A 22,770-nucleotide genomic window follows, 5' to 3' on the forward strand; every position below is an offset into this window, starting at 1 on the left:
CTTATGTGGCTTAAGCTATAAGTGGAAGACTCTTCAGAACGTAAGATGGAGCAGAGGAGAGGGTAAAGCCCAAGCCAGGTGGCTGCTGGGTTCCCCGCAGATTGCGATCAGAGGTGACAGGTGAGAGTTTCTCTCCAGAGCAGGCCACTCACCGCATCCGTGTAGGTGTCCTCGGCTGGCTTCCAATCTCCCCCGGGGTAGCGGCTCTCGTTCTGATAGACTTCATCAGTGAACTCTGTGTGGCCTGCATCTGCTTCAGTCAGCAAGCTGCGGGGCGGGGAGGGCTCGAGTTACCCAAGGAGACCGGGTAACTGGCAGCCTCAGCGATTGCCAACACTCAGGAAGCATCTACACCCTGGGAGTGGTACCACTTCCCTCTTCACTTTACCCCTGTTGGTTCTGACTCCAAATTCCTCTTTGTACTGATCGCTTTTGACATTCCTTTGAAGAAAGGGCCTGCTGGAACAACGTGACCTAAATCATAGAGAACTCCTCAAATTAGCAAGGTTGCTCCTTCTCAGTAACGAGGATGGGGTCTGGGAAAACAGTATTGTGGGCAGCTTCTTACAGAGACCACAGACAGAGCCTTCCATGTTTCTGTTTCAGTTCGGGGCTGCTCAGCTTTTTCTCAATGAAACTCTTGGCTAACAGTTCAAAAGAAAAGGGAGCTGTCCCCGCTATTTTTTAAAACAGAGTGGAGACAGTCTCATGAAGCCAAATGTGGCTTGCTAACACAAACTGAAGGGAGGAGTTTAAGTTTTCTAGAGAGTTCCTAGGTAGACAGTCAAACCAGGTCATTTAAGAGTCCAAACTACATTTGGGCATTTGGGAAATCCATACTGACTCTCTGCCATGTTAATTTTCCTCTTGGATTTGGAATTCTTTGGACAACCTACAGAGGAAAGTTACAGAGGTTCCAGCTTTGACTCAAGTCTTCTGCCAGGTAACCTACTCAAATGAGGGGTTTTTCCTTTATTGTTTCTGCATCTTTTCTCTGCTGTATTCTCCCCTAGAATCCAGCACAGGAAAGGAATCAAAAAACAAATAGTCCCAATCATTTATATAAATTGGGCATCCCTTCTCTGGGCCTCAAAAAAGGAGAGTAAAAGCCCTGGCTGCTGCCTCTAGGATTCCATCCAGCCCTGACATGCTTTGACCTTCTGCTTTTTCTGTCACAATTTCCCTATCCTTTCCCTGTCCTCACTAACCTTCCTTCCTTCCAGCCAATTCAAACCCCATTTTCCCTTCCCTCCCTAATCTCCCCCAACTCCACCCAGAGCAAACTGCCTGAATTGAAAGCAATCACAAGCAAGCAAGCATGTTTGAGTCTTAAGAGAGCAGTATTTTCGCTTCCCTCCCTCCCTCCCTAATGCCTATGCAATCACAGGAAATGAACAACAGAGAGACCAAACTCTAGTTGGAGGCCTTTAAAATTCAACTTCACAAGCTTCTTCCCTCCCAACTCAAAGATGCTGTCATAAGATGGCAAGAAGAGGAGGGAATGCTGGTTCTAATGTTGTTGGCAACATTTAGAAAACAGGCTACAGTGTCCCCCAGACTCCAAGGGAACCATCTTTACCACCTTCTACTGTCTATTTTTTTTTTTAAATAACAGCTTTTGAGATGTAGTTCACATATATGGAATTCATCCACTTACAGTGTACCTCCTACTGCTTCTTGCAGACGTCCTGGCATAATAGTTGAGTACTGGTTTTGGTGCCCATGCTAGACTTGGATTCTAGCCCCAACTGTATCATTGACAAGCTATGTGCCTTTGGACAAGTTATTTAATCTCTCTAGATCTCAGTTTCCTCATTTGTGAAGTGGAGATACTACTACTACTTGTTGGGAGATAATTCTCTGTGAGTCTCTTGTGTTTCTGCGCATCTTGCGAGCTCAGGCACCGACTACCTTTGTTATGGGCTCTCTTCTCAAAGATGTTTATATAGGGAACACTAAGATAGTGTCTCTCTGCACAGCAAAGGGCCAGCCTGCTTACTGCCCATTATAAAAAATTCAAGTCCCCTAAGCTTAGAGTTCTCTCATAGAACTCAATCCACTGTGTGTACAAGTGTCATCTGGCGCTCTTCATGTTACTCTGTGGGAACTGGGGCATGAAGAAGTCGAGCAAATATCGATACTCTGGCATTACTATTGCTGTGGGCAATAAAGTTCTTTTATTCTAACCCAGGAGTCATGTGCCGGCATCTGTGAAACTGTCACGGGAGACCTTGTTTGCTTGCAAGCAGCATCAAATCTCAGATCCTTCTTGCCACTGCCTCCCTTGTAGGGCTGTAGTAAAGATTAAATAAGATGATGCCAGTGCCCAGCATACTGCCTGACACAGTCAAGCATAATAAGTTCTCAAAATGTTAGTTACCAGGTGCTTTTTATATTTGCCTGTCTTATGACGGAACATCTTTCAACTTTCTATAAATTTCAATGGACTTAGTTTTGCTCAGTGGGTGTTACACAAATATTATCAAGAATGATGATGGAGATATAATATATTTAGCAATTTCTAGAGAAAGATCTCATTGCTATCCTTTTTACTCAGAAAATGGACAACTTACCTTCTTTCAGGATCAACTATCCACTCTCCTTCCCATTCCCAGCCTTTTGGAGGCAGAAAAAATTCCCTCTTGAGTTTTATTTTTCCTGTGACATCAGAAAACTTATGACGTCCTACTAATCCAGAAGTGCCCCATTTTCCAAACATGAGAGCTTGATTTTCATACTATTAAAAAAAACATAAAATTGGAGAAATGCCATCAGAGAGCAAAAAATAAAGCTAGCACATACATTTTCAAGTTAATCGAGGACTTAGGCTAGACAACCACAGAAAACAGAATAAAGCTTTATGCTCAGAAGGTATGGACCTAATTTGAGCTGTTACTGATGATGCAACTTTGGATAAATCATTCACCTTTCTAAGACTCAGTGCTCTCATCTGAAAGCTGAGGATAACGCTACCTCTCCTACAGAGTAATTCGGAGTTTAAACGTGCAAATGATTGTGAACGTGCTTTTTAAATAGCGATACAGCATCCTAATTGTTTCTATTATAATTTTGAATGGCTCAAGATAGTTCTGTGAACCGTATCTTTTAAATACCTATGAAAGTCCTCAGCTTATGAGTGAGCAGATTTTATAAAATTTATTTGTAAGTCTACTGCTGAGAACTTGGGGCACATTTCCCTGTAGAAACAATATACAATTAATGTTGCCCTTTCCCAAGCAGTCCACCAAAAAACCCATCTGAAACATGAAGGTCCTTTAGTACCCAGCCCTTATTGGACCTAAAAGTTATGAGCCTTAATTCCATCTGGAGTGTGGCAAGGAGACCAAGGCCTCTCTGGGAAGCAGGCTGAATGGCAATGGCAGACTCTGGCTTCTAAGGCATTGCTTTCCAAGTTAGAATCTATAAATGTATGATGGTCTGCTCTTCATCATGGCAACCATGGAGAGGGTAGAGATTTGCCAGTGTGGTGGGTGTCCCTGTTTGGATCCAAACTAGAATTTCCAATTGTCTGCTGATGAATCCACTGAGAGGATTTGCATAAGCCATAGGAAAGTTTTTGGCTGAAGGAGAAAGGAGGAGATTTGAGTGGGGGCCTGATTAGAAAATTGGAATCAAGAGGACACAGTAGTGCCTATCTCAGATACTGGCTCTCAGCCTGGAGGGGAGATGCGCTTCAGGCAGAAAGTAAAGGAACTATTATCCTAAGGGACCTTAGGGCTTGGGGTCACATGACATGGACACAGAATGGAGAGCAAGACCTTCCTGCTGTTCTGCTTGGAAGCCAGCATAGCTTTAGTAAAATCCAGGCAAAGACTTTGGCATGGACAAGAGGGTAGCAGCAGCAGTGGAGATGGGAGCCTCAAGTGGCTTTGAGGGCTGTGGCTTTAGTCAGCAGGACTAGGGCAGGACAGTAAGAAAAAAGTACTCATGAGCAAGCACATGTGAAGCACCTCAAAGACTCCCAGAAATCTCGGGAGGAAATTTTGTAGAAAATTAAGTGCTAGTATTAGCACATGAAGGCAAGAGCCAATAAAATTTCCATTATTATTATTAATGTGCCTCTGCTTGTACTCACAGGTGAGTCACACAGAACAACAGAAATGGGTGATCATCTCTCTACATGAGTTGAAACTCAGGCTTCACTCTATGCAGGGAAGGATCCGAAAATGGGAAAGAGTGGAAGGAAGGCTTGGACTGGTTGATCATTGCTCAGGGCTGCTTTCTCCAGGTTTAGACCCAGCCACAGAGCTGGAGGGCAGGTGGATGCCAAGAAATCCTACCGGAAGGCAGGAATGAGCCTCTCCTTATATATGCCATGAAGCCCCTACTCCACACGATCCAGCTGGCTGGACATCAACATCCTCCACTCAGGGCCTCCCTCGTGGCCTCCAGCACACCCTCTATCTTCACTAGCACTTCCAAGCCTGAGTGCGAGGGCTTGTTTGTGTGTTTCTCACACATTCCACTGTTTCTTAAAGTGGTCCCCACTGTCGCCCCATGTTGGAATCACCACTGGTGCTAATCCCTAACCTAAGCTACAGAATCAGAATCCCCAGGGTGCCCCTGGAGTCTGCATGCTTAACAAGATACCCAGTTTTGCAATCATTGCAATAGACTGTGAGATCCTTGAGGACAAGGCTTGGCTTCTTCATCATCTTCAGCACCTGGCTACCTGGCTCAGTGCCTGGCACGAAGCCACCACTCCCTAAAAGCTTCGATGGACAGATGGATGGATGGAGGAATGAATGATTGGGTGGACAGCAGGATAAATTGTCATCATTTATTTATTCCTTCAATAAACATGTAGTGGGACCTATTATGTGCCAGGAACTGCTGAATTAATAAAAAGTAAAAATAAAAGATGGTCATGGGTTGTCTTGCCTAGCAAGCAGATCAGAGCCACAGTCCTGAACCAGCTGCCAGGCATAGCAGTGGGTAGCAGGAACAGATTTCTAGATTAGCTAAAATGATGACAGTCTTCTCCTCATTGATTTGAGCATGAAGGCCTATGTGTAGAGCGGTGTTCACCTGAAAATTGTCAGAAGAGACCCACCAAATACATCTAGTAAATTTAAGTCAATAAGCACTTGAGTTAAAAATAGTATAAAAAAATCAAAATAATTCTACTTTTAGCTGTAAATGTTTGTGAACATTGTTTTCATTGGTTTAATTGTAATGAGACTTTTCATTAACTAAGTGGATTTTAAGCTCAGTGAAGGTTTTACAAATGATCTCTATTGTTTTTGAGGTATTCAGGCAGCTTTTTTTTTGCCCCTGGACAAGCCTATCTGAGGCTTCCCTTAAGAGTGAAATGGGTTTTCAGGGGTTTTAAGACCCTCTACCCCAAGTAAGCTTATCAAGATGTGAACATCTCAAGAGTCCCCTCTCCTGGGTTGGTGTGTGTGTGTGTGTACTCTACTTAGTGTTCCAGCATCAGGCACCAATAAGATTACTACAGAGTTCTAGTTTTGAGAGCTAGAAAGGCACCCATTTTCAGTACTGCTGGGAGCATTGCGGTGGAAGTCATCTAAGTCATCTCTTGGAATTATCACACAAAAGTGTTCATCACCATGGTGTGTTCCGATGTTGGCAATAAAATCTCAAGAGCATCTTCTCTTATCCCCTTAGGTTAAGATCCCTTGGATGGGATTTTAGGGGATGGTAAGGAGGGCTGTGGTCGTTTTTGGTATGTAAATGTTTTCCATAAAGGTGAAAATTAAAAGTATCCCTCCCCCGACCAAAGAAGAAAAGATAGTGAATTATTAAAGGTACCATTTCAGCAAAGACGGTGAAAGTTCCTTCTGCGAAGCTGTTAAACTTCTTCTCCACAGCACTTAAGCCTAGCCAGATGTTCACCCGCAGCTCCACAGGCACCTTTGGCCCGTTGTTTTTCTCCTGTGGATACTGTGAGATGAACAATAGCATGTGATGTTACATTAGGCACAGCACGGACTGTGACATTATGTTAAAGCCAAAAGCAGAGCGAACATCTAATCATTGCTCTCACCAGTCTAATTTTATGTTTGCTTCAGTTAAAACATTTCCAGATGACCCTACAGCAAAGATTAAAATCACAATTAAAGCAGCAGATCTCACAGTGTGATCCATAGATTCCTACTGGTCTCTGCGACATTTTCAGGAGGTCAAAACAATTTTTCTAATAACACTAACATGGTATTTATCTTCTTTATTGTATTGGCACTTGCACGGGTGGTGCAGAAGCAACAGTGGAAAAAACTCCTGCACTGTAGCAGGAATCAAGGCAGGATTGCCAAACTGGACCTAGTGGTAACAGTAAAAGTAATAGTAATAATAACTGCAATCTCAGTAAAGAAACAAAAGTCCTGTTTCACTAAAGAATTATCTTTTCCTTCTTTTCCCCTGTGCAAAAACATAAAAATAAAAGGATTCTGTTGATCAAGCAGTAAAGATTACTAATTTTTTTTTTGAGACAGAGTCTCACTCTGTTGCTGGAGTACAGTGGCTCAATCTCGGCTCACTGCACTCTTGACCTCCTGGGCTCAAGCAATCCTCCCACCCCAGCTGCCAGAATAGCTGGGATTACAGATGCATGCCACCATGCCTGGCTAATTTTTGTATTTTTTGTAGAGACAGGGGGTCTTGCCATGTTGCCCAGTCGGGTCTTGAACTCCTGAACTCAAATGATCCGCCCACCTCAGCCTCCCAAAGTGCTGGGATGACAAGCGTGCACCACTGTGCCCAGACAAGATTACCAATCTTATTAAATCTCGACCCTTGAATACATGTCTTGTTAATACTTTGTGCGATGACATGGGAAGTAGACGTGAAGCACTTCTGCTGCATATTGGCATATGATGGCTCTCTTGAGAAAAAGCTCTTGTGCAGTTTTTTGAGTTGTAGGTTGAACTAGATTTTTGAAAAATGAAATATCACTTTTACTTAAAACTGCAATTGACAGGTAAACGTGGTTATTCCAATTTGAGTATGGGGCAGGCATTTTTTTTTTTTTTTTTAACATAAACAAAGCAAGCCTCTCACTCCAAGGAAAAGAACTCTTTATTTGTTGGTGATGACAAAATTCAAGCTTTCAAGCAAAATAATAGAGTATTGGAAAACTTGAATCTGTAACAGTAAGTTTGATAGCTTCCCAACACACAAAGACTTTCTGATAAGTGATATTAACAAATGTGATTTTAGAGTGTGATTTTTTTCAATATTGTTTGATAAAATGTGTCATAACTCAGTGATCTACATAACTCCGTGAATTTTCCAAATGATTGTACATTATGTTACAAAATCATGCATGAATAAAAGAGTCATTCAAAGTCCAAGAAAGACCAAGGATTTTAATGTAGCTGAGTATGAAAAATTCATTGATATGGTTTCAGGTTTCACATTGCAATTAACCTTTTTAAAAGCTACCACTTGAGTTTGGTGTTATATCAAAGATGAATATTCATAATTATCTGAAAAGGTTATTACAATACTCCTCCCTTTTCCAACTACATATCTATGTGAGGCCAGATACTCTTCATATACTTCAACCAAATAACTAATTCCATCAGCTTAAATGCACAAGAAGATGAGAGAATCCAGTTATGTTTCTGTTTAGCAAGACATTAAAGAAGTTTGCAAAAATGTAAAATAGTCTCACTCTGCTTTCTGATTTACTACACAAAATGTATTTTGTAAAAATACATAGTTTATGTTAACAATTATGTTAACATTTTAAATACATAATTGATGTAATTTATGTTAGTAATGGGTTTGTTATTATGGTTAAATCAATAAATATTTTTAAAATTTATCAGTTTTGATTTCTATTGCAGTAAATATTGATAGGCATAACCCACATAAATCAAAGCTCTCTGGGGTCTTCAATCTTTTTTTTCTAAAGTATAAAGGGATCTCAAGACCAAAAAAACTCACGAGTTAAATAGCTCCCTAAACTGTGTAATGAGTATTAACAAAATCAATAAATATATAAAGCATTCTCTTAAAAGCATTTTGCTGTTTATCCACTAACTTCTAAAACCTAACACAGAGAAGGTGCCTTTGTCTCCTCTCCCACCCCCTGGGAAGTTTTATTTATTAATCAGTTTGCTTCCACCCACTGCTGAGGTCAATTATAATTGTGGTTCTATCTTAAGTAAAATTTATTCTACCAAGAGACACTTGAAAGAAGATAATCACTCTGATTCTATTTACACCCTCCTGATTAAAGAGCAATGAGTAAATTTATTAAAAGTTAGCAGAATCTCCTTGTTTGAAGAGAACACTCTCCCGACTCTGCCTTTTCTCTTCTTAATTGTTATTTCTGTGTCCCAAATCCAAAGAACTCCAGTTGGGGTTGGCCAGAGAGATGTCAAAACATAGTAATGGGAATTATTCTGATTTCTTTGTTTCCGGCCCTAGGTTCACCTTTGATTCCCCATATGCACACACAGAGTTCTTAATACGGGACCCTAGAATGGGCTTATGGGCTGTATAAAGCTCCTAAATTCTATGCAAAATATTAGCTGCATGCGCAGTGTGCATTTCCCTGGGGGAGATGGCCTGTGGTTTTCGTCAGGCACTTAAGAGGGTCTATAACTCTAAAAATACTCAGAATATCTTCCCTAAAGTTACGATTGTCAAAAATATTCACTTTGATTGGTTCATCAAACTGAAATTGATTCAATCTATTGCTCATTTGGTTAGAGCAACAGATTCCATGGACCAGCTCTACTGCTTTCTCTTTCTTTCCCCAACATTCACTAGAATGAAAGGAAGACAGGCACTGCCTTGCATGAGACATTAGAAGTGAAATATTCATGCCAGAAAGCAAAGCATTCACAATGCCATGTTTATATTAACGTCACAAAGACATCTAAGGAGGTGTCCTTGATTGAAAGCCAGCCCACCTCAGATCACACTCTCAGAATCATCACCCCAGAGGGAGGGACCAGAATGGGCTGGAATTGATCCCAAACAGCCTCACTGTTCAATGATTAGCAAATGACATAAAGCAGCCCCTTCTCAGGAATACAGCTTTTGCATTTAGTGTGTTTCACGTGACACAGTGAAGACATGTACCTTCAGAAAGATGGTTTGGGTTTTCCCACAGTATTTTCCAGATGCATTCTCACCACTGGTGGAGTATAAGACCTGATGTGCGGGAATTCGTGCATAGGCCAGTCTCTTCTCTCCCCGGATCATCCAGATGATGATGTCAGGCATGCTGTTCTGTGGCTGGTCATGAGGATTGGGTGGAAGAGGAAGCACAGTCATGGTTAGTCTAAATGGAGAGGGACTGAAGACCCTGCAAGCTGGACCCTCAGGGACTCATTTAGCAAAGAAATGCTATGGTTAGGGCTCTGTCTCAAATTCCTGAGCTCCCATCTTCTAGGACCACACTGTGAGTTTGCAGGGCCGGGAGGCAGGCCAAAGGGAAGGGTGAGAAGCAGAGGCACAGCTTCACCTAGCAAAAGCCCCTCCTACTCTTCTCTGGGAGGTATCTTAGAAAATATTCCATCTTATCTCAAGCATCATTTGAAGAAAGCTACCAGCGGCAGTCAAAGGGTTATAATTGCATATATTTTACAGGACACAGGGTCTCTGGTTCACCATCCAATATTTGCCAAATCTGAAATATTAATTTTGTTTTCAAACCTCTTTTTTTCTGATTGTAAAGGAGATTATCCAGCTTCCAGGGCTGGATATTCAAATGTCCCTATTGGCACACAGTGGTATAAAAAATTGCTTCTCCTAAGTCCACTATAAAACCCTGTGAAAGTACCAAAGCATACAAAGTAGAAAATTAAATTACCTACAATCCTGTGTGCTTTTTCAAGTGTATTTCTACCAACAAATATATGACTACCTACCTAACCCTCTGATTTCTGAGACAGGAAGAGAATGTAAAGAGTGTATATATATATATATATATATATATGTATACACACACACACACACACACACATATATATATATACACATATACTTTAAGTTCTAGGGTACATGTGCACAACGTGCAGGTTTGTTACATAGGTATACATGTGCCGTGTTGGTTTGCTGTATCCATCAACTCGTCATTTACATTAGGTATTTCTCTTAATGCTATCCCTCCCCCAGTCTCCCACCCCCCAACAGGTCCCAGTGTGTGATGTCCCTCGCCCTATGTCCAAATGTTCTCATTGTTCAGTTCCCACCTATGAGTGAGAACATGCAGTATTTGGTTTTCTGTCCTTGTAATAGTTTGCTGAGAATGATGGTTTCCAGCTTCATCCACGTCCCTACAAAGGACATGAACTCATCCTTTTAATGGCTGCATAGTATTCCATGGTGTGTATGTGCCACATTTTCTTAATCCAGTCTATCATTGATGGACATTTTTACACCCACCATCTTTTTAAAATCTTCACACAACAAAGCTAACTAGTAAGCGCTATGTTTATCTCCATTTTACAGATGGGGAAACTGAGGCTCGGAGAGGTTGAATAACTTGCCCAATGTTTTGTTTTTTTTTTTTTTTGAGACGGAGTCTTGCTCTGTCACCCAGGCTGGAGTGCAGTGGCCAGATCTCAGCTCACTGCAAGCTCCGCCTCCCAGGTTCACGCCATTCTCCTGCCTCAGCCTCCCGAGTAGCTGGGACTACAGGCGCCTGCCACCTCGCCCGGCTAATTTTTTGTATTTTTTTAGTAGAGACAGGGTTTCACCATGTTAGCCATGATGGTCTCGATCTCCTGACCTCGTGATCCGCCAGTCTCGGCCTCCCAAAGTGCTGGGATTACAGGCTTGAGCCACCACACCCGGCCTAGCCCAATGTTATACATGGTAGAAGCAAGGTTCAAATTCAGGTCTTCCCAACCCCAGCCAAAGCTGACATTTTAATCCTCTGAACTACAAAGATCATTCGAAATATTCTCCAACAGTACCATGAAAATGCTAATGATTTTTCCACTTTTGAAGACATTTCCAAGATCACCAACTCAAAATTATTCCCCTGCTCTGATTTCAATCACATTCATCACTAGCATCCTCAGCCCAGTTACTCACTGATTTTTACAATCTGTCAGATCTGCTCAATATCCAAGATAATGTAGTAGATTCTCTTTCCACCACCCTATTCTTGGTGCCATTTCGCAGAGCCCTTCTCCCATATCAGGTGACGTTCGTGTAGTTTAAAAGTCCTACCTCTTCAGTCAGCTGCATTAATTTATCAAGCCAGTCCTCAATTTCTGCCAGTGTGGACTTCACGTCTGTGGCTTCCGACCTCATCCTCACAGCCGCCTCATGTATCTGGGAGAGAAATCTGAATCGGAGCTTTCGGATCTGAGTATCGAGAACTGTGATGTTGGCTTTTCCTTCTGTGAGAGGCAACGTGTATCTAGAAAAAGGAAGAAAAAAAGAAAGAGAGGATTTGAAGAATAACCTAATTTTAGGCTTCAGAACGGTCAAATACATTTATGTTTGATTTCCATCTTGCAAACCACATCGACCTCCTAACTGAATCTACAAAGCATTGCCTAGTTTACGCTGGGAGTTGAATGCATCTGGCATTGCCAGAGCAGACCTGCCAGTCTCTTAATGTTCATAAGGAATACAGGGAGATGAAAATCCAAAAGCTGTTTTAGGCCTTAGAGTTTAACTTATGGCCCGAGGAGTCACTGGAAAGAAGATGCAAACAGTGGCAGCTGAGAGAAACTGGCTTTCCCTTCTTCTGCTGTCTATAATCATTTTACAGACCCCCAAAATGATGGAAGAGGAAGGGAGCTTAGAGACCATTTAGCTGAAGCATAGTTAACTTAGGGAATCCTGGGCCTCTAAGCAGTCTGTGGGTGGGTCTTAGAAGGTCTGTGAAACTCTGGAACTTATAAAGAAAACTGTGTCTATCTGTGTCAACACGTAGTGTGATGTAATGATAAACATAGGCTTTGGAGCCAACAACCTGGGTACTAAGCGTGGCTCCATTCTTTACTAGTTCTATTGTCTTGACCAGTCAACTTACTTCCTTGTCCTCCTATTTTCAAATGTGGGACATACTTTTTAGGGCTGTTGTGAGAAGGAAATGAGTTGCTGTATGGAAAGCATTTAGAACAGTTGCGTAGCAAAGTCTAAACAACGTTGCCATCCTCATCATCATCTCATTGTCATCTTTATCATCATCATCTCATCAGATTCTCAAAGGGGCCCATGAACTCCAGAAAGATTTATGAACCACCCATGTAGGCCAAATCTCCATTCAATATGAGAACTTGGATGTGTTGTGATGAGACCCCCAAGGGTTACTGAGAACGGCTGAGCTGGGGCCAGAATTAGCCTTCTGCTGCCAGGCCTTCCCTCTCACCATGGCATCTGGTGGACACTGGGTGAGGTTTTCAGCAGGTTCAGGAAGCTCTATTCACAGTGTCCCTACCTAGAATTTCCACTCACTTGAATTTCACCCAGCTTCTTCAGTGAAGAAAATCCTAGCATGACTTCCCTTAAACACTGAATTTCCTGTTACATAAAGTTTTAAAAGATTCCAATTTGATTCCTCAAAAACAGCTCATATCAGAACTATAAATAGATGACTGTAAATCTTAAAATTCACAGACATTTTCTCCATGAAAGTTATTACCAAATGTTTCTGTTTGATTTCATAAATAACTATGGCATTGCACTTGAAGAGTTAATTCCCCAGAGTAAGACTTTGAGGCAAAAAGATATCTGGAAGCTACTAGTTCAAAAGTCACACTTGGGGCCTTGGACAAATAGATGTTGACTGTGAAATATGTGGCAGGAAGAGGGGCTGAGTTGTCAAACCTAGCTCTGGGCATCAGATACGTCATTTCACCTCTTTGGGCCTCTGTTTTCTCATTTACAAGATAAGGAGACTGAAGGACATGATCCCTTAGGACCCAGCTCTAACATTCAGAATTTAAACAAGCGCTCCAGTAGTACTTTGATTTGGGTTGCGTTTCAATTACCGGCTTTACCACTAGGAGGCACAAGAAGACAGGGTGACTTAGGGCGTTAGCCCAGAGTGGGGAATAAAGGCCTTTTTGCTTGTGGAAAGCATTCAATATGCTTTTCTTTCAGAACTTCCCTGTCCACTGCTTTAATAACCAATATTTAAAATGAGTTTGTAACAAATCACTTCCCCCTTTGATTTCCACATGCTAAAAGATCTGAGCTGTTTCCCCTCATCGGTTATGAAAGGTCCGCTGGTTCAAGTCAAATCTACTGGTTTTGCCTAACAGAGGCTTGGCCACAGTGTTCATTAGGCATTCAGTAAAAGAGCAAGTAAAAAGGCAGTTTCTAAAAATATGTTTATGAATTAGAGATATTGTTCTGAATGGCAAAATCGATGCTCCACCCCCAGATTCCATTCTCCGTAGAAGCCAGAAGTCACCCTTCTCCAGGGTGGGGGTCATCCTTGGGTTGATGAGAAGCAGAGGCTCAGGCTTGCTTCTTCCTCCCCTCCCCATCCCTTGCCTGAGGCTGCCTGGGATGTGCTTCCGGGAGTGGGGACCTCAGCCTCCCTAGGCTACTTTAGAACTGGCACCAAATCAGAAAGTGGAGCTTTTCCTGGTGGTGATTCAGGCGCTCCTCCCAGTGAGGGCTTTTTACGAAGTTTGAACAATTCAAAATCACTTCTTAGACAAACATTAGAAACAATTCCTCAGGCTTTACAGTCTTAGAATTTCAGGGAGGAGAGCCTGGATAAAAATTCTGAGATAGGTGTAAGATCACTGTACCTCGTGTCTTCTATAACTTCATCTATTAGCTTCAGCCACAATTCAGCCAGCTGGTTTGCAGGAATTTTACCTTGTATCCCTGATTTTAGAGCCTCTAGATTTGTTTGCTGAAGAATTTGAAAAGAGAGGAAATAATTGATAATTGTTTATTATGCCATTATACCTTTTCATATAGTTTAACCTTTGAAATCATGTAAATATTGTTATATATTCAAAAAACAAATAAAACGAAACCAGCAAAGATAGGAGAGGGAACCCTAAAGTGGAATATAACCAGAAATAAAACAGACCTAATTCCATTTCAGATGAATAACATAATTACACTAAACTAACCCAAGTAACTTTTGGAACACAGTATTTTGACCATGTACTCTTTGTTAAAAGGTAAAAAAACAAAAAACAAAAAACAAAAAAAAACAAAAAACAAACAAACAAACAAACAAAACAAACCCATAAACATATTGAACTCTAATTAGTAGGCTTATTTTTCACAGTGGTTTACCTACAGATTTTAGGATTGAACCAAGGAGCAAATATATTGAGGATAACGAAGGCCAGATTTCTCACCGCTGGAGAAGAAAGTTAGAGATACAGAAACACGGAGGACTAGAATAAACCTCGTGGTACTGGACTGGAATTGGAAGTATCTTTATGAAGTCATGGCTTTTAATATATTGATAGATATAGAAATAAATAGACATGTGTATGTGTGCAAATTCGTTTGCCAAGAAGGCCTAGAAGCAATGATATTTCAGTAGTAGTGAGCACTCTAGTACCCAGATCTTGTTTCTAAAATGCTATTCCCCACTCAAAGGAAACAGTTGCTTGGAGAAATGGCGATTTACGGACTGGGGCAGAGAAAGTACGAGATAAGCTCAGAACATGTGGTTCTATCTCATTGAGCACCTGCCAACAGAGAAGCTGAAGAAGAGCCTACCATGAGTATCAAAAATCCCAATCAGGGGATAGGGAAAGCCACCATCCTGTCTGCATTAGGCAGCTTGGTCAGTGGAGGGAGCTGATAAGAAGAACCAGGGTGAAAACTGCTGAAGAGCATCGCAAACGCAGTTAGAACACAGGTGCAACTAATTCTCCACCAATGCCTTTGAGATGTACATTGCCTATCAACTGCAACTTTATTTTAGGGACAGTTATGATTAAGTCATATTAAACCTATAGTTATCCTCCCAGATTGCCTTTATAATGTAAAATATTCCACATTTTGCCATAGAGTTTTAGATCAAGTATACTCCTAAAACCCCATATGTTTTGGTCCAGCCCTGGTAGAGATTAGATCTTTAAAAAATTAATATTAACATAATTTGGAAACCAAAGCACCAAAGCCAGATGGATTTTATCACTACCTGACAGGAGTAACTTGGTGTATATATACATATTTTTAGACAGAGTCTCACTCTGTCCAGGCTAGAGTGTAATGGCGCTCTCTTGGCTCACTGCAACCTTCGTCTCCCGGGTTCAAGCGATTCTCCTGTCTAAGCCTCCCTAGTAGCTGGGATTACAGGCTCACATCACCATGCCCAGGTCATTTCTTTTGTATTTTTAGTAGAGATAGGGTTTCACCGTGCTGACCAGGCTGGTCTCTGCCTCCTGACCTCAAGTGATCGCCCACCTTGGTCTCCCAAAGTGCTGGGATTACTGGCTGAGCCACTGCACCTGGCCAAGTAACTTGGTATTTTTGCTTAATTAGAAATATCCCAAACATATCCCCTTCTCCTCGCCAATCTAGTTGACCAATGTCAACTAGACGAATAATCACAGATATCATATATATGCAGTTTGCACCAAAGGAAATCCCCAACCTCCAAACAAAAGAAGTTCCTCTAGTCTGCAGCAAGAGTGGAATGTGTCAGACATTGGTTCCTCTAAGCTACCTCTTCCTGCAGTGGAGATTTCCACTGCAAAGTTTTCAGAGTTTTATATTGCTATTGGAATGAACCATTCTCCACACAAAAATTAAGGCAGAAACTATGAGTTCCTATTCCACCCCCACTCCTACCTTTTTCATCCTCCCCTCTTCCACAGTAAAAAAATTTTTATCTGGGCATGTGCCTGCCCAGGCATAAGACTACATTTTCCACCTTCCTTGGAGTCACATGTGGCTGTATGACTGGATTCTGGCCAGTAGAAAGTGAGTAGAAATTAGGAGTATGACTTCTGCATCTTTCCCTTCAAGAGAAAGGCTGATGTCATCTTCTCCCCACTGTTTACCACCGCTCCCCTCAGGCTGGAGGGCAGATGTAGTAGTGAGTTGCCTCTACCATGCAGACAATGATAACTACTGAGTGATGGCAGAGCAACCCGGGGGTAAGAGTCTGGGTCCCCAATACCACTGAACCTCCATACTAACTTAGGACCATCTACCTCCACTTTTCCTAGAGACATTGCTCTTACCTTATTGATCACTGTATTGAGCACTGTTTTGTGTTATAGTGGCCTGGCCTGCATCCTAATACCTAATTCACCCTGCCTGGTGAAAAGGAAATGCAGAAAAAGAGAAACTTACCAGTCGTTCTGCCATAACTAGGAGAGTGTTCACCGCATCCAGGCGATGACTAATATCCTCCCAGTATGAAGTCAGGGTAACAACTGGCTTGGTGTGGGCCCAAGGCAAGTAATAATAGTAGTTCCCTGGTATAAAACATTGGGGGTCAATGAACACTGAACACTTAAAATGACAGCATGTTTATTAAAGAGATGCGCAGACTGAGCTGCTGATTGATTAATCCACAGGCTTAGGGAATAGCTTGAGGTGATCTGGTGCTTTAATTTGACTCAATTAAGCAATTGAAGACTAGGAAGCTCTTTTTCATTCAGTCTGTTCTGAAATTTTCTCTGAGACACCCTAGTAGACAGAGCACAGCAATCTCAGGATCGTTTAGTGATTCAGGGCCACATATCTGAACATCAAAGATGGTTTCCTAACATGGCAGCAGAAAATACAGACCACACAGGAAGCTAGACTGAACATGTTAGTCCCTAAAAATTGTTCTTCTAAATAAATGTTTTTGTTGGAAGTGGGCAAAAGGAAAGAATTTCCTGTTCTTTGAAAGCTTTAGCTGGCTACATAGGGTTTGGTACTAGAGCCTTACCGTGATTAAGAATTATTAGCTGATATTTTCTAGGATGTCTTATATTTTAAAACTGATTGTACAAAAATTAAGTTAAAACTCTGGCAATGCTGTTGGGAAATGTGATCAGTATTCCTCTCTCCCTTCTCTGTACTCTCAATTTGTTGACAGTTTTATTGGAAATTCTCATACCTTGCTTTCTATTATGATTTATTTTTATAGACTAGAATGTAAGCTCCTTAAAATCAGGAATCATTTCTTACCCATCTTTGTTCAAATACAGCTATTTAATCCTCACATCAACTCCGGAGAAGACAAAGAAACTGAGGGTTAGAATTCAGTGATGCGGTTAAGGTCACAGGCTGGTGAGTGACAGAGTGAAGATCAGAAGCATGGTTTCCCAGTATCTGAGCCAGAGTCCCATTCATTTCAACTACTCCACCTCAGAAAGATTTGGGGCTTTGTAGGGGTAGAAGCTGCTTTGGGGAGCTCAGTACTTAGCACAATGGCTACCTTGGGGTCTTACATGGCAAAACCAATGTTAAAGCTGGCTGGGGAGAGGGTGGCATTGGGGTTCAACCTCTGGCAATGGGACCTGCAATTTCTTGGGTTTGGCCAGTCTTTAAGGTGCCTGAACCCCAACCATACTCTCTTCCTCATTCAACCTTTTCCTTTCCACTAACCATAGGCTGGGGAGAACAGTGCCAGAGGGAAGACACAGTGCTTGCTTCCAGTCCCGTGGTGCACCCACTGTCAACGTGCAGAGGAGAAAACGGTTAGTGCCAATCTTACCATCAAATACAGCACGGCTGTATTGAGTTGTTGACGCCAAAGGTTTACAGGTGGTGTCAAATTTGTTGCCATAGTTCCCAATGCTGACTTCAAACTGAATGGCCTCACCGACATCTTGCAACATGGTGGCCGAATGAAACACAGCAGACAGGCTGTACTTCCGCCTTCGCTGGTATTTCTATAAAGTGTGAGCAGACAGAAGGTTCACTGAAAGGCCTTTTGTCCTTATTTATATGTGGATTTCTAGCAGATGCAATTCTAAACCTAGTAAGTAGTGCTGAATGAAATGACAGGGGAGAATGTTCTTGGACCCAGCAGTTCCTCTTGCGCTCATACAAGTGAGCAAAGATAGAAGCACTAGAATGTCCCTTGTGGCATTGACTGAAATGGAGGGAAAAAAATGAAAACAGTACACACATCTTTCAGTAGGCCACTTGTTAAACAAGTTATGTTACATCCATAAAATAGAATGAAAGTTCATAAAAAGACTTAAATAGATCCATATGTGCAACCATGACAAAAGAGTATTTTTTGGGCTGGGCGCAGTGGCTCATGCCTGTAATCCCAGCACTTTGGGAGCCCGAGGTGAGTGGATCAGTTGAGGTCAGGAGTTCAAGACCATCCTGGCCAACACGGTGAAACCCCGTCTCTACTAAAAATACAAAAATTAGCCGGGCATGGTGGTGCACACCTGTAATCCCAGCTACTTGGGAGGCTGAGGCACGAGAATCACTTGAACCCGGGAGACAGAGGTTGCAGTGAGCCAAGATCGTGCCACTGCATCTAGCCTGGTTGACAGAGCAAGACTGCGTCTCAAAAAAAAAAAAAAAAAAAAAAAACCAGTATATTTTAAGTAAATCTATTAAATAGATATTTTACTATTGGCATATTCATAAAGAAGGTCTGGAGGAATATAACTCAAATTGTTAACAGCAGTTATGTTGGAGAAGGTAGAGAGATTATGGCAAACTTTACATTCTAACTTACACATTTTTAATGATTTTGAATGAAGTAGTAATTTTCATTTTTCTTTTTTTTTTTGAGGCAGGGTCTTGCGCTGTCACTAGGTTGGAGTGCAATGGCACAATCAAGGCTCACTACAGCCTCAACCTCTTGGGGGCTCAAGTGATCCTCTGGCCTCAGCCTCCCAACTAGCTGCGACTACAGGTGTGTGCCACTGCACCCAGCTAAAGTATTAATTTTCTGATCACAAATAACAATAAAGATTTTAATGTCAGATATAAATAAAAATAGGGAAATAAGGTAAATTTATTTTAAATTGAAATGGAAATCAAACCTTCCTTTTCTTTTTTTTTTCCTGAGACAGTCTCACTCTGTCACTCAGGCTGAAGTGCGGTGGCACAATCTTGGCTCACTGGAAGCTCCGCCTCCAGGTTCATGCCATTCTCCTGCCTCAGCCTCCCGAATAGCTGGGACTACAGGCACCCTCCACTGCACCTGGCTAATTTTTTGTATTTTTAGTAGAGACGGGGTTTCACCGTGTAAGCCAGGATGGTCTCGATCTCCTGACCTCGTGATCCGCCCTCCTCAGCCTCCCAAAATGCTGGGATTACAGGCATGAACCACCACGCCCAGCCCCAAACCTTCCTTTTTCTTTTTAAATTACTGGTTTAGTGAGAGAGTCGAAGATAGGGTCAACAATAACCACACTGAGTACCTACCAGCCTACCAGAAATGACCATGAGCCCTTCAGGCCTTCCTTCATGGGCACATAAAATCTCTTGAATCCATATCCTGCCCCAAATCCTTGCTCAGCTGGCATATCTCCTTCTTTATGAGACATATTCCCACAGATCTTCAGGCACTATGCCTTCTTTTGGCAAAGAGCCATGCAATGGTTTAGGTTGCTGTGTTTCATTATGTCCTGTGCATTCTGCCATGCAATACTATCCGCATCCTGTGTCTATTCTAGAACTCTGATGGTACCCAGTCTCTGCTTTTAATTATTTTGGGTATATACCCAGAAGTAGAATTTTTAATTCTTTTTTTTTTTTTAAGACTGTGTCTCACTCTTTCGCCCTGGCTGGAGTACAGTGGTTCAATCTTGGCTCATTGCAACTTCTGCCTCCCGGGTTCAAGTGATTCTCCTGCCTCAGCCTCCCAAGTAGCTGGGATTACAGGCGTGTGTCACCACACCTGGCTAATTTTTGTATTTTTAGTAGACACGGGGTTTTACCATGTTGGCCAGGCTGGTCTCTAACTCCTGACCTCAAGTGACCCGCCTGCCTCGGCCTCCCAAAGTGCTGGGATTATAGGCATGAGCCGCCGTGCCTGGATGGAATTTTTAAATTTTTGAGGACTGTTTTAAGAACTTCTGACAGTGACTGAAGCTTGTGGTCTTGAAGAACCCCTGAACATCCTTCTATTACAGAGTCTCCATTTTGGTTAAAGGAGTTTTTGACATGGTATAATAAAACCCTCCAATAGGGTTTTGTCAAATCCCTTCTAGGCCTCAATCTTTCTAAAAAGTCTTCCTAAAACATTGGTTTTAGGAGCTGCACATTGAATGACCTGAGGAAGCTTTAACCTGGGCATTGTGAGTCTAAAAGCCTCCCTAGCTTAGTCCACTGTCACCTTGATAGAGGGGGAATAGGGGAGCATGCCACTTATCAAGAGCTCTGCTCAGCTACTCACAGCTAAGCCCCCTGGAATACCCGTGGTCCAGAATGATGTGGAAATTCTGGGTTTGAGCTTGAATTGTGTCAAAACGAAAAAGCAGGAAGTTATTTGGATTAGTCAGAACTATATATAATATAACTTCTTCTTTGTAAACCAACTAGCATGATAGGAGAAAAGGGAAGGAGCTAAAAATAGGAAACATAATTTGTGACCCGAGTCAGGGCCCAGGAGAAAATGGCCGGTATTTAAGCTGGAGCCATCTGTTAAGCCAGGGGCTGCACAGGATGGAGAAGGTTCATGGGGAGGCTCAGAGGTGTGGTGGGAACTACAGGGATGATACTGCAGCTGGGCCGGCTCTGCCCTCAGGCCTCCACATGGCCAGGATTCCATTAGAACTCTGTGGATGCTCTCATGCAGAGCCTGCAAAATGACCCACAGAATCCCTGATAGGACCCTCCCTGGAGAGTCAGAGCCCTAAAAGCAATAGTTTGGGCTTCTGGCCATCAGCACAATTCCCAACAGAGAGGGAACACACTGTGAGCAAGCCGCTGAAGACAGAGCAGCTCCTGGGATCACCAGGCAAGCCAAGACTCCAGGAAGAGCACCTCCACCATCTGCTCACCCGCCCCAGAGCCAGGCTACCCTCCATGATTCAGGCAGCTGAGAATTCTGCTGCTCCCTCAGACCTTTCCCACTTCCTCTCTGCCCTCAGGGCACAAAGAGGTAGCGCGGGGAAGGAACAACAAACACCATTCAGAGAAGAACAGAGCCTGGGACAAGACCTGCCTACAACATGAGAAAATTAAAGAACATAAATTGGGCTGGGTGCGGTGGCTCACGCCTGTAATCCCAGCACTGGGGGACCAAGGCCAGTGGATCACCTGAGGTCAGGAGTTCCAGACCAGCCTGGCCAACATGGTGAAACTCCATCTCTACTAAAAATACAAAAAATTAGCCGGGCATGATGAGAGGTGCCAGTAACCCCAGCTACTTGGGAGGCTGAGGCAAGAAAATCGCTTGAACCCAGGAGGTGGAGGTTTCAGTGAGCCAAGATCACACCATTGCACTCCAGTCTAGGCAACAAGAGTAAAACTCTGTCTCAGAAAAAAAAAAAAAAAAGAATATAAGTTGTAGTCTATTGGACTCAGGTGGGGTTAAGGGCCTTGGGACTCTCTTTCTGATCATCAGTGACTAGTGCACCTTGTAGATAAGGTGGTATAAAGTTTCAGCAGTCGATTTCGAAAAGGAGGTGATTTCTGTCAAGCAAGATATCGATAAGAGCTAAGAGTTCTTGAAAGTGGCTGTGGACACACAAGGCATGGGACACTAAAGGTCAGTGACAAGGAGATCAGGTACAAGTGAACACTGCCCAGCATGCCACCTTCGGTGTGTCTACTAAAGGGAGCTGACACCTGATGGAGCAGCTGGAAGAACCTGAAGGTGCTGTTTCTAGCAATATTTTTGAGCCCTTAATGTGGGCCAGGCCAATGAGAGCTCTCAAGGAGATTGTAGTTGAGTAGGAGGGAGAATGCAAGTGCATAGAATGCTCCCAAAATACATTCAGTCACATCTAAGGAGACTGGCGAAAGAGGAGCAGGGAGAAAGCGGTCCAACAACAGACTCTTGATCCTGGAGACCAAAAAAAATGGGGTCCTTTAGAGGCAGGGCAGAGGTTCCAGAAGCCAGCAGGTATTAGAACAACACTGGGTTGGCAACACTTGATCTTCTATCTGCCTGATTCTTACTATGGAAGTGGCCAGGCTGAACCTGCTGCATCCCTCCTGCACTGCAGCCTCTGTTGACCAGGCCCACCGGGAGCAATAGCTCAGTTCTGCTTTAGAAAGATGGGGAGCGCTTGGCTTTTTGGCAACAAAGTTGCCCGTTTGTTGCAGCCTCTTTAGCTTTACCAAAAAGTTTTGTTAGCTGCACAACACCCAGAACAGAGGACCTTTGAAGACGGACAAGGGTCATGATCATGTTGTAGGTTGACTGCATTCATTCATTCAGTCCTTCTGGCAGGTGCACAGATCTGCTCATTTCACTCTCTCCTGGGGTCCCTGGTTGCTTGAAGTGTGGCTACATCTTCAGAGTCCCCGTTTCTCTCCTATTCTGTAACGCTGTTAGGTTTTTAAAATTTTTGCTTCATTTCACTTTTGATTTTATTAAATTTATTTAATTAAAAAGATGAGCTATTTTGCTGTCTGTGTTTAATTATTCAGAGCAAAGAAAATGAATTCTGTTTTGTTTACCAGTCAATAAAAAGTTCTTCTTTTATTCTGTTGACATACACCGTGGGCAATATATATTGTTGATTTTTTTTTTGCTTTTACACTAAATTAATGAAATAAGCTTCTTTGCCTGTATGTGTTTAACTATTTGCAGTGAAGAAAACTAATTTTGTTTTGCACTCCAGTTAATAAAGCATTTTAAAAATATTTTCTTGGGTCTCTTTCTCAAGAACTTCTCCCTGCAGCTACAGTTGTTTAAAACAAAGAGGAGCAGCATGAACTTAAATTACATTCTGG

At 42.4% G+C, this 22,770-nt stretch overlaps 1 protein-coding gene across 4 annotated transcripts in view; it reads right to left on the bottom strand.

Annotated features, from left to right (window-relative positions):
• The window catches only part of MYOF (myoferlin), a 175,547-nt gene that overhangs the window by 58,144 nt on the left and 94,633 nt on the right, over positions 1–22,770 (bottom strand). For all 4 annotated transcript variants that reach the window (XM_033224721.1, XM_033224716.1, XM_033224736.1 and 1 more), the window contains 8 exons: positions 17,606–17,783; positions 16,249–16,373; positions 13,725–13,831; positions 11,179–11,371; positions 9,079–9,234; positions 5,794–5,925; positions 2,574–2,737; positions 153–267 (listed from right to left, as the gene is read on the bottom strand). In XM_033224721.1, coding sequence (XP_033080612.1) covers positions 153–267; positions 2,574–2,737; positions 5,794–5,925; positions 9,079–9,234; positions 11,179–11,371; positions 13,725–13,831; positions 16,249–16,373; positions 17,606–17,783 — 1,170 coding nt within the window. The remainder of the gene's footprint in view (positions 1–152; positions 268–2,573; positions 2,738–5,793; positions 5,926–9,078; positions 9,235–11,178; positions 11,372–13,724; positions 13,832–16,248; positions 16,374–17,605; positions 17,784–22,770) is intronic.

Source organism: Trachypithecus francoisi, unplaced genomic scaffold, assembly GCF_009764315.1.
Source record: "Trachypithecus francoisi isolate TF-2019V2 unplaced genomic scaffold, Tfra_2.0 Contig01436, whole genome shotgun sequence".
Classification (NCBI taxonomy): domain Eukaryota; kingdom Metazoa; phylum Chordata; class Mammalia; order Primates; family Cercopithecidae; genus Trachypithecus; species Trachypithecus francoisi.